General features: G+C 48.6%; 2 protein-coding genes across 2 annotated transcripts; one reads left to right on the top strand and one right to left on the bottom strand.

Annotated features, from left to right (window-relative positions):
• Positions 1-752: 752 nt before the first annotated feature.
• Positions 753-6,349, bottom strand: PSMB9 (proteasome 20S subunit beta 9). The gene is made up of 6 exons (XM_049889985.1): positions 6,192-6,349; positions 4,285-4,352; positions 3,377-3,508; positions 2,141-2,270; positions 1,754-1,895; positions 753-1,184 (listed from the first exon to the last, which is right to left on the bottom strand). The coding sequence occupies exons 1-6, from the start codon at positions 6,249-6,251 to the stop codon at positions 1,057-1,059; spliced, it is 660 nt and encodes a 219-aa protein (XP_049745942.1). The 5' UTR covers positions 6,252-6,349; the 3' UTR covers positions 753-1,056.
• Positions 6,350-6,539: 190 nt separating this feature from the next.
• On the top strand, positions 6,540-14,318 carry TAP1 (transporter 1, ATP binding cassette subfamily B member). Its single transcript, XM_049889825.1, has 11 exons — positions 6,540-7,461; positions 7,924-8,038; positions 8,203-8,333; positions 9,113-9,318; positions 9,741-9,938; positions 10,744-10,872; positions 11,034-11,222; positions 11,901-12,074; positions 12,313-12,475; positions 12,745-12,881; positions 13,685-14,318. The coding sequence occupies exons 1-11, from the start codon at positions 6,864-6,866 to the stop codon at positions 13,895-13,897; spliced, it is 2,253 nt and encodes a 750-aa protein (XP_049745782.1). The 5' UTR covers positions 6,540-6,863; the 3' UTR covers positions 13,898-14,318.
• Positions 14,319-14,926: the final 608 nt, after the last annotated feature.

Here is a 14,926-nt window from a genome sequence, read left to right as displayed (position 1 = left end):
TTAATGGTCTGACTGAGACTAGAGGAATCCCGGCGGTCATGGCTCCCAGACCTTCTGTAGGCCCAGGACAGGAACCATTCCCGAAGACAACTCATCAGACATGGAAGGGACTGGACAATGGGTTGGAGAGAGATGCTGACAAAGAGTGAGCTACTTGTATCAGGTGGACACTTGAGACTGTGTTGGCATCTCCTGTCTGGAGGGGAGATAGGAGGGTAGAGAGGGTTAGAAACTGGTAAAATTGTCATGAAAGGTGAGACTGGAAGGAGGGAGCGGGCTGACTCATTAGGGGGAGAATAAGTGGGAGTATGGAGTAAGGTGTATATAAGCTTATATGTGACATACTGACTTGATTTGTAAACGTTCACTTAAAGCTCAATAAAAATTATTAAAACAAAAACAAAAACAAACTGCTGACCTTTTTTGGTTAGCAGCTGTAGCACTTAAACACTAAGCCACCAGGGCTCCACATGTCCCTAAATACAAGTAATAATAGTATCTACGTAGGTTTTTTTTTGTTTGGGTTCAAAGAGAGATAACATTTATAATGTCAATGTCTGACTTAATGAACGTAGCCTTTTTTTGGTTCTTGTTATTGTTATTATTTGAAATTTACAGATGTCCCCAAAATATTTAGGCACTATGAAAGGAATTCTTTTACATGTTGAGTTTGTTGGAGCTCTTAGCTAATTCTCGTGTGTGTTGTTGTCTTATCTGCCCAGTCTTAGCAGTAAAGAAATGAGTCTCAACTCTTCACTTGTACCCTCATCCCTCAGGCATCAGCATGAGATTTTATTGCTGCTAATATTTCATACTTGTGCAGTACATGACGACCTGTCATGTATAGGGCTCTTTCTAGTTCTAGTGTAGTTCCCACAGTTTCCTCTGGGAAAGGCCTGGAGCCAAAAGAATAAGAAGAATGTGCTGGCATCTGGGAGGAAAGAAGCCTCCCCTCCACTAAGCTTCATCTCCCTGAGCACCCATTTCCAGTTGACCATACCAGGTTCTGGTCCCAGAGAGTTTATACAAAATAAGAAAGGGAAGCCTGAGGAAGTTTCACTCATCATAAAATTTTGGCAGCGCATCGCCCAAGATGACTCGATGATCCACACCAGCAGCTGTGATAGTGACCAGGTAGATGACGCCCCCACTGGAGCTATCCCGGCTCATGGCCAGGGTGATAGCTGCAGAGAGTTTCAAGTTGGAGAGAGGGAAAGAGAATGGTTTAGCTTCAAAAGTCTTTTCCTCCACCCCACCCCGCCCCCCGCCACCATCCACCCGTCCTACCACTTTCAGACTTCAAAAGCCATCTCCCAGAGGAACATATTTAGTCGTGTGCTAGTAAACCATTTGGGAAAAAAAGCCTTGATTTGTAGCATCTTCCAGTGTCTATGGTGTAAATACTCCCACCATGCTCAATGTCAAGTTCTCAACAGTGTAACAAGCAACTCAAAAAATCCCTTAATACTTAGCAATTGTCTCTTGTGAGCTGGCCCAAGCCAGTTCTAGCACACCACTGGTTCTTACACTCAGCATACATCCTAATATGGTTTACTCAGGACAGTCCTGGCTTATGCCTATTTTCCTGAAGTCCCATCCAGTTCAGCATTTGTCCTGCTCACTTCTACTCTCAAAAACGTCCCAGTTGATACAGGAAATGATCACCCATGTATTCCTCTTCCTAATCCTCATAATCCATTTTCTTCCCATGTTTAAATAATCCTCCCAGGTTCCCTTCCACTTAGTCAATTACCATCTGTGGTGAAGCGCCTGCATTCCTCAGGGGACATGCCTGGTTTGTATGCTGCATCCACATAACCGTAGATATAAGTGCTGCCGGAGCCACCAATGGCAAAGGGCTGTCGATTCAGCATTCCTTCCAGGGTTCCATATACCTAGGGGGGACATCCTCAGGTCAGACGAAAGAAGCATCCACTCTCTTCTTCTCACTGAGATAAACAGGCGGCCTTCCCATTATGCAGGGAAGCCTCAGGACCTCATACCCCAACAGCTGAGACTCTGCACTATGCATTTAGGGGCAATGTCTTTGGAACTCATTGCTTGAATGACATACAACCTCCATCTCCCTCTACAGGAAATGTGGAACCCCAAGAGAGGAAGTGGATTGGGAGGGACTCACTTGGCCCCCTTCACGTTGGTCCCAGCCAGCTACCATGAGATGTGCAGACAGGTCCTCCCGGTACTTATATGTGATATTCCTCACCACGTTAGCAGCAGCCAGAACAAGAGGAGGTTCTTCCAGTTCCATCCTAAAGGAATTGTTAGGAATAGGAGTTAATTTAATTTCCTGAAGTTCCACCTCCTGTGCCATTACCACTATCCCTGCCAAGTGACGCCTGAAACCTATAGTTGCAATAATTCAAACTCCAGCTTAAGTTCCACGCCACCAATTGGTAAGAAGCGTCCAACTGACCACCCCCACCCTCCAATCACATAACTCCCTTTGGTGCAAGGACCCTATCCTTGTGGGTAAACCCAGATTAACTTTGCTTCTGCCCCAATGACCTTGACTCCTCATACAGTAACTTTGCCTGGGTGATACAAATGGTTAAGGACTTGACTACTAGCTGAAAGGTTGGTGGTTCGAGTCCATCCAGAGGTGCCTTGTAAGAAAATCCTGGTGATCTACTTTTGAAAGATCAGCCATTGAAAACCCTATGGAGCAGTTGTACCCTGATACACGTGGGGTTACCATGAGGTGGAACTGACTCGATGGCAACTGGAAAGAACTTTGCTTGATATGGTGGGGCCACATCATTTTCTTCTTCATTATTTATATTTGCGTAGCAATTTGCAGTTTTAAACCGCTTCTGCATACATCATTTGATTCTCAAAATAATCATGTTTGTTTTACACAATTACTCAAGTACCTGGGAAAAACTTCCTAAGTGCTAAGGAACGTGCTGGGCATTATGGGAGTCTCCACACACAAGCCGGGTGTGAGACAAGACTCATCCACACGAAAGAGCAAAGAATGACATGGGACTACGTGTTTCAAGGGCCTGTGTGTGGAGCCCCACCCATTCCCCATGCCCATCATTGGGCACCCATGTCCTCTGGATAAGGCTTTACACAGTACGCTAACCTGTGTGGGGCAGATCTGCCCAGAAACAGGTGATGAAAGAGCCCAGCCCTGAAGGATAGGATAGGTACTATTATCCCCACTTTATAGATGTAGAAACCGGCTTAGAGAGATTCAAGGATCAGTTGAAAGCTAATAAAAGTTGGAGCCAAAACAAATTTTTTCACTTCCCAAGGGAGCACTTCTGGAATAGGACACGATACAAGGGTTTGCAGATTGCAGGCACTCTAGTGGGTGTGGAGTCAGGATCCCAGTGCCAGTGGAGATGCATACCCATGGAGCTCCAGCTGGTAGGTGGCCATGTCTGCCACGGCCTGGGCATCAGCAGCTGAACCAGAGAGTGCACAGTAGATGTGTTGGTGTAGGGGGGCCAGCTTGTTAAACACTCGGTTCACCACCGCCTCTCTGCCAAGAAGGAGTCAACAGTCCTGAATGTTAGAGTTGCCAGAAATTTTTCAGGTTAATTACCCAGTGTCTGTCAAACTTATTTGACAAGAGAACAGCCATAGAGTGCAGGAAATTTAATACTTGGATTAAAGCAGAAAGAAAAAAAATAACAATCTCATAGATAAATGATTTACTGCAAGTATTAATCAAAATTAGATTTAGTTTCAGGATAAAATTTATAACTTAACAAAAAATACTTAGTTGAGACATTAAAAAAGATATTCCTCTGATCAATTTTCCTTTGCTAGTAACCATCTTGAGGGCATTTAGTGTTCTCTGGAATATAATATAAGCAATATGGATCTAATCCCACCTATTCATTTTGCATGTGAAGAAACCGTGACCAGGTGTGGGGAAGAGACAAAATTAGTTCACCACATGATAAATGAGAAACCAGAATATCAGCTTGGCAGAACCATCTCTTCTACCCCTAAACACAGAGGGAGGGAGGGCCCTGCCTGTCCCCCTCTCAGTTCCTATTCCTTTATATTAATCCCTGTTCACTGCCAGGACAGGCTATGTACGTGTTCAGATCCCAGATCCTGCTCTATGATTTTGGAGACCCAACCACCCACCCAATTTCTTATTATCATGGCTTCTCCTTCCTGAAAGGTCAACTCCATTTCCTCCAAAGCTCCAGTCTGTCAGTCTTTCTATGAATGGGTAAGAAAAATGCATATTCGGGGCCATTAGTTTCCTTCCAAATCCACACACCTTCACTGACTGCTACTCACCCTGCGGACACCCGGGAATCAGACCCTATAATGACGCCTCCGTCAAACTCCACTGCCATGATGGTTGTCTGCAGAGACACACAGAGTGGAATATCAGAGCAGGAAGAGCCTTGAGACCCACATGCAACAGATGAGGAAACACTCCCAGAGATAAAACATGACTGGTTCAAGGTCACACAGTAATTCAGGCCAGAGCTGATTCCCAGTACGGGGATTTTTCTCCCCTTCTGCCTTCTCTTTTTATCTCACCTGGCTGCAGGGGAATGTCGCAGCCTGGCTGTGGTACAACGTAGAATCGCATACCTAAACCCCAAGTTCCTTAAGTGGAATCCTTTCCACTCTAAAGACAGAGATGGGGGGGGGGGCGGTGAGGCTCCTAGAGGCAGAAGTGCTTCCTTTGAGGAAAGGGCTCATATGAGTGTATATGAAGTAGCCCCACAAGTGAATTATCTCCACGTATGTGCTTGTTGCATGCTCCAGTGTGTGCAGATGTGGTACAAACTGAAAACAGAGGAAGTTACTAAGAATGTGGGAAAGAAGGTCAGGTTTTTTTTGGGGGGGGCAAATCCTCCACCCTTCAACCCTACTTAGTCAGGAGTGAGCACTTTCAGTTTACTGAACAATGGAAAACACTGGCCAGTGGTGAGCAGAACCAAGTCAGGGAAGGAGGAAAGCAGCAAAGAACACGTGAGACAGTTTAAAATAAAAGTTTTGCCCAAAGAGTCTCTAATCAGGAGTAGCAGATTTCTCAAGTAGCCAGGAGAGGTCTGCACCAAGACAGGCTATGATTGGGAAGTTGGAGTTGACTTTTCCAGGTCAAGAAAAGAATGAGGAGTGAAGGAGGATAAAGTTACCCTTCCTCTACTCCTGCTGAGATCATTTGGTTCAAATGAGGAAACCGAGTCATAGAGAAGGCAAGTGACTTATTCAAGATTATGTAGAATTAATAGCAGAGCTGTTAACCCAGGTCTAACTCCTATAGCTTCCTCTGATTTCTACTTCCTTCTTTTCACTGCTCGTTTGGCGGTAAGGGGAGATTTTCTAACTTGTAAATGGCTTATCTGCTACTTTTTTCACTACCCCGTGGTTACTCAGGCCCTCAGGGATATTGACCTGAACGTGCTTTCTGACTACAGATTTACCACGAACAGAAGTGCCTCCGGACAGGCGCAATCCCATCCTAGAGGTTTTTACTCTATAAGAGACCTGCTTCCAAACCAAGAGTGGTGGCAATAGCCTGGGAGCAGAAGCTAGCCAGCCTTGGGGCTGCCGTCTGTGCTAGGCGCTCAGCCTGGGCAAAGTCCCCCAGCAGGCATGTAGGAGTGGGCAGGGAAGACAGAGGGAAGACAGCGCGGCAGCACCTGAGGCAAGGAGGAACCTTCCTGGGCCAAGCTAGGAAAGAGCACCACCGGCTCACACGGAGCCCCCATTATCGGTGCTCGGGCTATGAGTTAACTCCGGGGCAAGTATACCAAAGGTCTGTGTGATGAGTTGACCCTTCTCAATCAGTGCCCGTATTCCCCTCTCCCAAAATGTTGTCCAACTTCACTCAGGACACCATTTCCTCATGTCTTTGCACCGTCCCACCCGCTCTCTTGATTTAATCAGCCCCCTATCTAGATGGTAAGAGTGAAAGCGAAAGCGCCTTAGAGCAGCTTCCCCTTGACGCTTCCAGCTAAGAGCCGAAGCAGCCCCCCTTCACAAGCCCCGTCCCTTCGAGCCCCCCCCCAGGTGACCTCCTACGGAGTAGAGACACCCTATGTTCTTTGCGGGGTGCAAGCACTGCTGCAACAAGCCATTTCCCCACACTCATATTAGTCTTCACGTTCGCTTCTCGGCGCTTTCAGGGTCTCCTGCCGATCTACCTCCTTCGTCCCTCTGCTAGCCCTCAAGCCCAGAATCATTACCCCGGTGTGGACTTCTCCGGCTCCGGGGACGTCCCCGGCTGGTGCTCCCGCGCGCAGCATCCCGGCCTGGTGTCGCGCTCTGAGCTGCCTGGGGCGGCGGTTCCTGACCGCGGGCAGTGTGCGGCGCGTTGCCCACAGCCCCGCCCCTTCCTTATGCCCGCCAGGGGGCGCCGGTGTCCTCCCGGGGAGTCTTGGCGTGGGATGCTAACCTGTGCGGGGCAGATTTGCCCGGAGACAGGTGACGAAAGAGCCGAGCTCGGAAGCGAGGGTGGGAAAGTCAGGGCCAGGGGATCCCGTGGGACAAGTCGGGAGGGGAAGGAACGGACTGCCTGAAGACGCAGCACTAGGGCTACGCCCCAGAGCCCCAGAATTGATTTCAGCGCCAGCTCCTGAAATCGTCTGGGCGGGCCGCGTTTGGAAGTGGGCGGACCGAGCGAGCCCGCGGCCGCTTTCGATTTCTCTTTCCGCTAAGCGGCTGCTCTTCTGGCCCGCGCTCCCAGGCTCAGCCGGCTCCCCGGGCCTTCCGGGAGCCCCGCCCCGGCGCGTCCCTACTCCCTCCTCCAGGCCGCAGCCCCAGCGCCGACTCGCTCGCAGACTCGGACAGAGCCGGACCCAGCGGGGACATCGGAGAACCCAGGCCGGGACGGCACGCAGGACAGGGCCTGCGCGCCAATGGCCACCTCGGGGCCCCCTGCTCCTGGAGGGTGCCTCCGCCTCCCCCGAGCTTGCTGCGCGTGGCTGGGGGCGACGCTGCTGCTTCTCGGGGACTGGGTGCTGCTCCGGCGAGCGCTGCCCGGCATAGTCTCCTTGCTGGTGCCCGTGGTGCCGCCGCTGCTCCGGGTCTGGGCGGTGGGTTTGGGCCGCTGGGCAGTGCTGTGGCTTGGGGCCCGCGGGGTCCTCAGGGCCACGGTCGACTCCAAGAGCGAAAGCGTACGAGGCCAGGGCTGGCTGGCTGTTTTGGAGCCACTGGCGGCAGCGTTGGGCTTGGCCCTGCCGGGACTTGCCTCGTTTCGAGAACTGAGATCGTGGGGCGTCCCCAGGAACATTGAGAGCACCAAACTGCTTCACTGGGCAGGTCGCCCCGACGCCTTCGTCCTCAGCTACGCCGCGGCGCTGCCCGCAGCCATTCTGTGGCACAAATTCGAGAGCTTATGGGTGCTCGGCGGACAGGGGGGCTCTGGAGAGGTGGTGACTCGACTACTACGCTGCATAGGCCCTGAGATACGCCGTTACCCTCTCGTTTTGGGCCTGTTGATCTTTTCCTGTCTCGGTAAGGGGGAAGAGGGTAGGACATAGGGGACTGAACAGGAAATCAAGGGTAATGGTCAGTGAGGCAGGGTAGTGTCCGTTCCGGGAAATGTGGATGAGGCGGAAGGCGACCCAGCCTGGGTCTTGGGGAGACCACTCCGGTGTAGAGGAAAGAGCACTGGGCAGGGTGGGAGAGAGGAGTCATGGACTGCAGTCCTGCCGCAGGCATTAATTCGCTGGGCCACGCCGAGCAGCATTCTCATCTCTAACATGAGGCTTCCTGTTTAAACCGCTGAAAGGTCTTGGGTTGTGAGTTGCAGGGCCTCCTATTCAGGTGTGGAATTCTGGCCCCAGTGTCTTCTTTCTGCCCCTGCCCTCAAGGATAATGGTGAGGGTGGAAGAGGACGTGATGGGGGGCAGTCTGATTGGAGGTGATATGTTTAGACTTAATATTTGTGACTGACCGAGTTCTCTTTCAACCCAGGGGAGATGGCCATACCATTCTTCACCGGCCGCCTTGCTGACTGGATTCTGCAAGATGGGGCAGCTCCTGGCTTCACCAGAAACATAACTTTCATGTCCCTTCTCACCATAGCCAGGTCTGGGGGCTGAGGATGGAAGGCTGAGACTGGTGCACTCTAGAGAAATAAGGAAGTGGAATTGGAGCTGTGCTCCAAAGTTCACTTCTGTGTGGATACCTGCGACCTTTTCTCTCCATCCTCCAGCACTCATCCTGGCCCTTTTTTTCCGTTTCTCTCTCTAGTGCAGTGCTGGAATTCCTGGGTGACGGGCTCTATAACAGTACCATGGGCCGCATGCACAGCCGCCTGCAGGGAGACGTATTTCAGGCTGTCCTCCGCCAAGAGACAGAGTTTTTCCAACAGAACCAAACAGGTTTGTCACAAAACTCTTTCATTACAGATCCATATACTTTTTATATCCCCATACATCCTTTACTTATAATATTGATATCTCTGTCTCTTGTTTTTACACACACATTGTTGTTCTTGGTATACCTCTAGTCTGAACACAAATTATTCTTTTTACCTTCCGTAAAACATAGTTTTTCCATTCAGGATTTTTCCATAAATCTATCCCTGTATATCATTAAATAAAAACCATGGAATTTCAAACCTGGAAATTTTGTGATCATGGAGTCCTAATGCCTAATTTTCCAGAGAAGGAAACTGAGGTCTAGGCCCAAAATGCTGAAAATTGCATGTCACCTAATGGATTGAGAGAAGCTTGGGGGAAGAACCCCAGTCTTTTGATTCCTAGTACATTGCTGGTTACAGGGGCACCATCTGTTCTTCTCCACCTCCATTATACAACCAGCTTAAACTCTTTCTGCCTATGTGTATATCATAAAATCATGGGACATACAAATTCTTTAAGGAACAGAAATCTTTTACAGAAAGAAAAATTTACATGGGCATCAAATTCCTCATAGTTAAAATGATGGTCTTTAGCTAGATTTCTCAGCTCTAATACTTATTTCTCCCTGCAGTGAGATTCCCAAATGTCCCCATACTCCCATATGATCTGTTTGCCCCAGCCTCCTTAAAACACCATGTTGACACCCGTACTCCTGGCACCCTGGATTGTTATTAGTCCCTCTCATCACTTGGAACCCTTCTTATTCATACCACACTTTTCTCCCCAATCTCTGGCAGGTGCCATCACATCTCGGGTAACAGATGACACATCCACCCTGAGTGATTCTCTGAGTGAGAAGCTGAACCTGTTGATGTGGTACCTGGTACGGGGGCTGTGTCTCTTGGGGCTCATGCTCTGGGAGTCAGTGTCCCTCACCATGGTCACCCTGGTCAACCTGCCTCTGCTCTTCCTTCTGCCTGAGAAGCTGGGAAAATGGCACCAGGTATGTTCAGGAAGTTGGCTTAACCAACATGGACGCTTTGTCTCCCAGATTTGGAAGACTCAGTTTCTGTCAGATGTCTTTCTGTACAACCTTCTTGGTACCCTCACTGATTCTCCATCTTCATGAACGCTTATCCCTGTAACTTGTGTTCTTAGATTGCTCATTGTTGATCTTCATAGTCTTTGTATCGTCTCTTCTAACTTCTCTCCACAGTGTGTCTTTAAGAATGTGACTCCCAGCCCTTTCTAAGTTATTATCTGTCACCTGTATCTATCTAATATCAAGGGGGTATGCTTGTATTTTATTTTTTTCTCACTTGTTTTTCTGCCTCTTCTTACTTTTAATCTCCAACCAGGTAACTCAGGTACTTGTGTCCATTATGGCTTTCTAACCCTGTGTGACATCTTTCCATGTATCCACAGTTGCTGGCAGTACGTGTGCAGAAATCTCTGGCAGAGGCTAGCCAGGTGGCCATTGAAGCCCTGTCAGCTATGCCCACAGTCCGGAGCTTTGCCAATGAGGAGGGTGAGGACCGGAGGTTTAGGCAAAAGCTACGGGAAATGAAGACACTCAACCAGCAGGAGGCACTGGCCTATGCAGTCAGCTTCTGGACCACCAGTGTGAGCACCCATTCCTTTGTCCCTGAGATGCCTCAACTCCATTCCCTTTCCGATGACCTTGCTCCCAACTCTTCCTCCACTGGGAAATGGTTGGTTCAGTGTTCTCAGCATAGCAACCTGATGCTTAATTACCCTACTCAATGTCCTTAACCCCTCCCTCTTTTTAGGTATTCTAGATGACTTCTTTCCACTATGGTATTCAAAATCCTCCCAACTCTCTTTTTAGGGAGTTGTGTTTTCCAGTTCTTGAGCCTTCCTTTGCTTCTTGAGAGAAGCTCTGGGAGCCATAAATCCCTGCACCTGGGCCCATTTCGTGCTGGGATGCTGTGGGTGTGCTAGTGAGAGCCTGGGGAATAGTGGAAGCCAGGGATAGGGGCATCTGTGATGTAACAGAAAGAGAACTAGACCAGCAATCAAAAATTCCTGTCTTGATGTTGCCATTTACTTGCTCTGTGGTCACGGGAAAGTAACTTAACCTTCTCTGAGGCTATTTCCTTGCTTTAAAAAATAGGGATGATAAGGGCCTTCTTTATAGAGATCTTGATAGGAGTGTTGGATGACATCAAGTTCATGAAAGCCTTCTGTGAAGAGTAAAATGCTACCCAAACAAAGGCGATAATGGTGATGATGATGATGACCCCTTGGGGTCTCTCTGATTCATTTTTTTTTTTTTATCTATTGAGCTGGCCACTATCACTTGGGCAGAAGGGAACTTTGTATCTCCTTGTTGCTGACGACTATGGTTCTTTATGGCCCCTCTTGTATCTTGCTCCCACAATCCTTTTTCTCTGTGGTCTATCCGCAGATCTCAGGGATGTTGCTGAAGGTGGGAATCCTGTACATTGGTGGGCAGCTGGTGACAAGCGGGACCGTAAGCAGTGGGAACCTTGTTGCATTTGTTCTCTACCAGATCCAGTTCACCACAGCTATTGAGGTGAGTTCCCTCCAGTTTCACTCCCTGGTGCTTTCCCTTCGTCTATTGCATTACCATCTGTGTTCCTTTCCTTCCATTCTTTATCCTTCTTATATCACATAACCTTGGCAAGCCAATTAGGTCTCCCTACCTCCTTCTCATTATTCATATCTCCTCTCCAGGTTCTGTTCTCTACGTACCCCAGCGTACAGAAGGCTGTGGGCTCCTCAGAGAAAATATTTGAATACCTGGACCGTACCCCTCGTTGCCCAGCCAGTGGTCCTTTGGCTTCCTTGAACTTGGAAGGCCATGTCCAGTTCCAAGATGTCTCCTTTGCCTACCCAACCCAGCCAGATGTTCCAGTACTGAAGGTACAACTTACAAATACCTGTATTCCATCATCCCACCTCTCAACTCTACCATCCTAAATTTTCTTCCTGCCCTCAGCCTACCAAGCACAGACCCTTCCTAGCCCTTCAAAGGCAAAGATAAGTATCATCTGCTGTACAGAGGGAAACCCTGGTGGCATCGTGGTTAAGTGCTACGGCTGCTAACCAAAGGGTTGGCAGTTTGAATCTGCCAGGTGCTCCTTGGAAACTCTATGGGGTAGTTCTACTGTGTCCTGTAGGGTCACTATGAGTCGGAATTGACTCGATGGCACTGGGTTTGTTTTTTTTTTTTTGGCAGCTCTACAAAGCTTCCCCAAATACAAGAACCAGTTTGGGCTTCCAAGGAGAAGAATTGCTGCAGCAAAATCTGTGTCTCCATTCTTCTGTCTTTGCTTTTTCTTTTCACAGTGGAATGTGTTTTTTTTTTTTTGTTGTTGTTGTTGTTGTCTGGTGGTATCTGACATCAAGCGTGTGGCATAGTGGTGCTCAGTCTTTGTCTTTGCCTTATCTTCTATCTCTATTCTTTGGAAGGTTGTTATATTTTCCCATTTTTCTCTTTTCTTCTTTGGGGTAAGACATCATGCTATGTAACAAGACAATGATAGTCCCAGGATTGGGGGCTTCAGCCTGTCTCTCATTGTGTGACTCTCTGGTCTTCAGGGCCTGACGTTCACCCTTAGTCCTGGTGAAGTGACTGCACTGGTGGGGCCCAATGGGTCCGGGAAGAGCACAGTGGCTGCCCTGCTGCAGAATCTGTACCAGCCCACAGGGGGCCAGCTGCTGCTGGATGGCAAGCCCCTTCCCCAATATGAGCACCGCTATTTGCACAAACAGGTGAGTGAGAAGGTGGCATAGGGAGAATGGGGAGCATCAAATAAGAAGATCATTCTCACTGAGTATTCTAAAAGGAGGATTAGTGAATGGTAGAAGACGTTGGGTGGTGACGGGTGTCACCAGGAGAGAAGTTGTGTGATGTTGTAATATGATCTCAATAAAGATTCTGAGTTTTCAATCCCAAAATAAAAACTCACCTGCATTCCTTGTTCTGAATATTTACTGTATTTCATCCCAGGTGGCTGCAGTGGGACAAGAGCCACAGCTGTTTGGAAGAAGTTTTCGAGAAAATATCGCCTATGGCATGACCCAGGAGCCAGATATGGCAGAAATCACAGCTGCTGCAAAGGAGTCTGGAGCCCATAGTTTCATCTCTAGACTCCCTCAGGGCTATGACACAGGTACTCTCTCCATTCATCTCGCTACCCAAATACCATTACCTTTACTGAAACCCCAACAGTCTTGCTTTCATTCTTCAGTTCCTCCTGCCCCAGTGACATCCATTTGAAGTTCCAACAAGATCCTACCCCTGTGGCTCCTTCATTCTCAGAACTCCATTCACCTTCCCCAAACCTCCCCTATTTAGATGCATCTGTTAGTCCTTGGTGTGTGTGTGTGTGTGTGCATGCTTGTACACATGTAGTTATTCACCTCATTCTTGTCTCTGCAGAGGTAGGTGAGGCCGGGAGCCAGTTATCAGGGGGTCAGCGACAGGCAGTGGCCTTGGCCCGAGCACTGATCCGGAAACCACGCATACTCATCCTGGATGATGCCACCAGTGCCCTGGATGCAGACAATCAGTCACGGGTGAGAGAGTCACCCTCTTAATGCCTATATGCCACGCAGTCTTTCTTCCTTTACTCGTCCCGTGGTAGTCATACTAACATCATAATTATCCAAACTAGTCCTTGCGATTTTCTGAGCCCCCTTAGCTTCTCCAGATCACCCAGTTCCTATTAGCCTTTCCTCAGGACACCTAGAACCAGTTAAAAGAGACTATCTACTGATGCTGAGTCTCTGGAGCCAAGCATAAGGCCATCCTAATAATATTAACTAAAATTAATCGAGCTTTTAGTAGGTGCCAGATATGGTACTAGGCCCTTTCCATGTCCTACTTCACTCATTTATTTATCATAAATCCTTGTGATCTGGATGTTGTTATCCTCCTTGTACAGATGACAAAATGGAGGCTGAGAAAGGTTGAACAACCTGCTCAAGGACATACAGCAGCTGAGCAGCAGAACCTGAACCAAAATTCAGGTCTGCTTGACTTAAATGCTCATGCTCTTTACCACTAAATTATATTTCCTTAAAACAATATAAAAATTCCCAGTTCATGGATAGAGGCGAGACGATTTAGTACCCTTCACTCTTCTATGGGTTTCTCTGTAGAGCTCTCTTACTTTTATCCCATTTTTGCCATCTCATATAAGTATTCCTTAACAAAACAAAGATTTGACAGAGAAGCACTCAGAACAGGAATCTTCAGCTCTCCTTGGGGTTGTTGGCAGAGGTGGCGGTGATCTTGCTGAGGTCTGTCCCAGTCCTAGAAACACAAGTGTCTTCCTTGGGAGTGGCCCCCAGCTCTGACAGAATCTGTCTTTTCTCAGGTGGAGCAGCTCCTGTACGATAGCCCCCATCGGTGCTCTCGGTCTGTTCTGCTCATCACTCAGCGTCTAAACTTGGTGGAGCGGGCTAACCAAATCCTCTTTCTGGAAGGGGGTACCATCTGTGAGGCAGGAACCCACCAGCAGCTAATGGAGAATCACGGACGCTACTCAGCCATGGTGCAGGCCCCTGGGGAGTCAGATGTTCCAGAATGAGAGACTTCTTGGACCTGCACACTCCATCTTCCTCCTTTTGCTTTTTTTGTTTTTTTTCCTCCTCTTCGGGGTGGAAAATTTGGAACAAAGAAGATCTTATCAGTGGCAGAGTATGCAGCTGCTTCTAGAAGGAGTTACATCCTAAAATGTAACCTTGATGATGCCTGAAATTCTGCCATGAGTGTTACCTAGTTTTTCTCTCCAAGCACTTCTTGATAATGCCACGGCCATAGGGGTTATAACTCCTTAGTGTCACTGGGTTTAGAGCCAGGTGTGGATAGCACTCTGAACATGAGAAATATTCAGAATATACAGAAAAGGGAAATCAGCTCCTTTCTAATACAACTGAAGGCAGTATGTTGGCCTGTAAATAACCTGTGGATTCTTGATATTTATAATAAACGGGGTATTTTGTACTGTGGTTTCTGGTGTGTTTCTGGTGTACCTAATGTTTCAACAGCTTTTGCAGCACACTTCCCAGGGTCCTCTTGTCTCCTTCCTTTAGCATCCTCTATGTTTCACAGCCCTAAATGTACCATCTTCTCCCGTAAGTTTTCTATTTCCTATGGCTCCTGCTGCCACCAGCCGCTCTCCCGCCAAGACGAGCAAGAGCCCAGACGGCGCCCTCCAGGTTACCAGCAGCTGCAGCTCAGAACCGTGGACTTTCTGAGGTGGGAGGCGGAAGGTGGAGGGCGAGTGAGGCCTCACGCTCCTTCACCACCTCGCCAGCTCTGGTCCTTTCCTGAAGCGCTCATCCGGCTCGGAAGTAACAGCACCTGCCGGAGCAACCTCAGCGTAGGAGGCGTGGTTGTTTCGTACACCTTCCATTCAGGGAGGGCCAGAGTCATGTGACGTGAGCAGTCGCTGGGCAGATTTGTCCTGCTCTGTTTGCAAGGAGAGGCGGAGTTTAGAGGAGTTAACTCACTAGAGCTAAAACGAGGAAGAATTACGCGGAGAGGAGAGAGCAGACAGAGCGTGTCCTTGTGGGTGGCCGCAGATAAGGGAGATCGTTGAACAGGGAGGCGCCCT

This window comes from Elephas maximus, chromosome 1, assembly GCF_024166365.1.
Source record: "Elephas maximus indicus isolate mEleMax1 chromosome 1, mEleMax1 primary haplotype, whole genome shotgun sequence".
Lineage (NCBI taxonomy): Eukaryota > Metazoa > Chordata > Mammalia > Proboscidea > Elephantidae > Elephas > Elephas maximus.
This window is presented reverse-complemented; position numbering and strand designations above follow the sequence as displayed.

Coding starts and splice junctions, on each gene's coding strand:
- PSMB9 (XM_049889985.1), bottom strand. CDS start 6,251: ATGCTGCGCGCGGGAGCACCAGCCGGGGACGTCCCCGGAGCCGGAGAA. Junction 2,271..3,376: donor TACCAGCTGGAGCTCCATGG/GTATGCATCTCC, acceptor CAATTCCTTTAG/GATGGAACTGGAAGAACCTC. Junction 1,185..1,753: donor CAGGCGCTTCACCACAGATG/GTAATTGACTAA, acceptor AACTCTCTGCAG/CTATCACCCTGGCCATGAGC.
- TAP1 (XM_049889825.1), top strand. CDS start 6,864: ATGGCCACCTCGGGGCCCCCTGCTCCTGGAGGGTGCCTCCGCCTCCCC. Junction 8,039..8,202: donor TCCCTTCTCACCATAGCCAG/GTCTGGGGGCTG, acceptor TTCTCTCTCTAG/TGCAGTGCTGGAATTCCTGG. Junction 9,939..10,743: donor TCAGCTTCTGGACCACCAGT/GTGAGCACCCAT, acceptor GTCTATCCGCAG/ATCTCAGGGATGTTGCTGAA.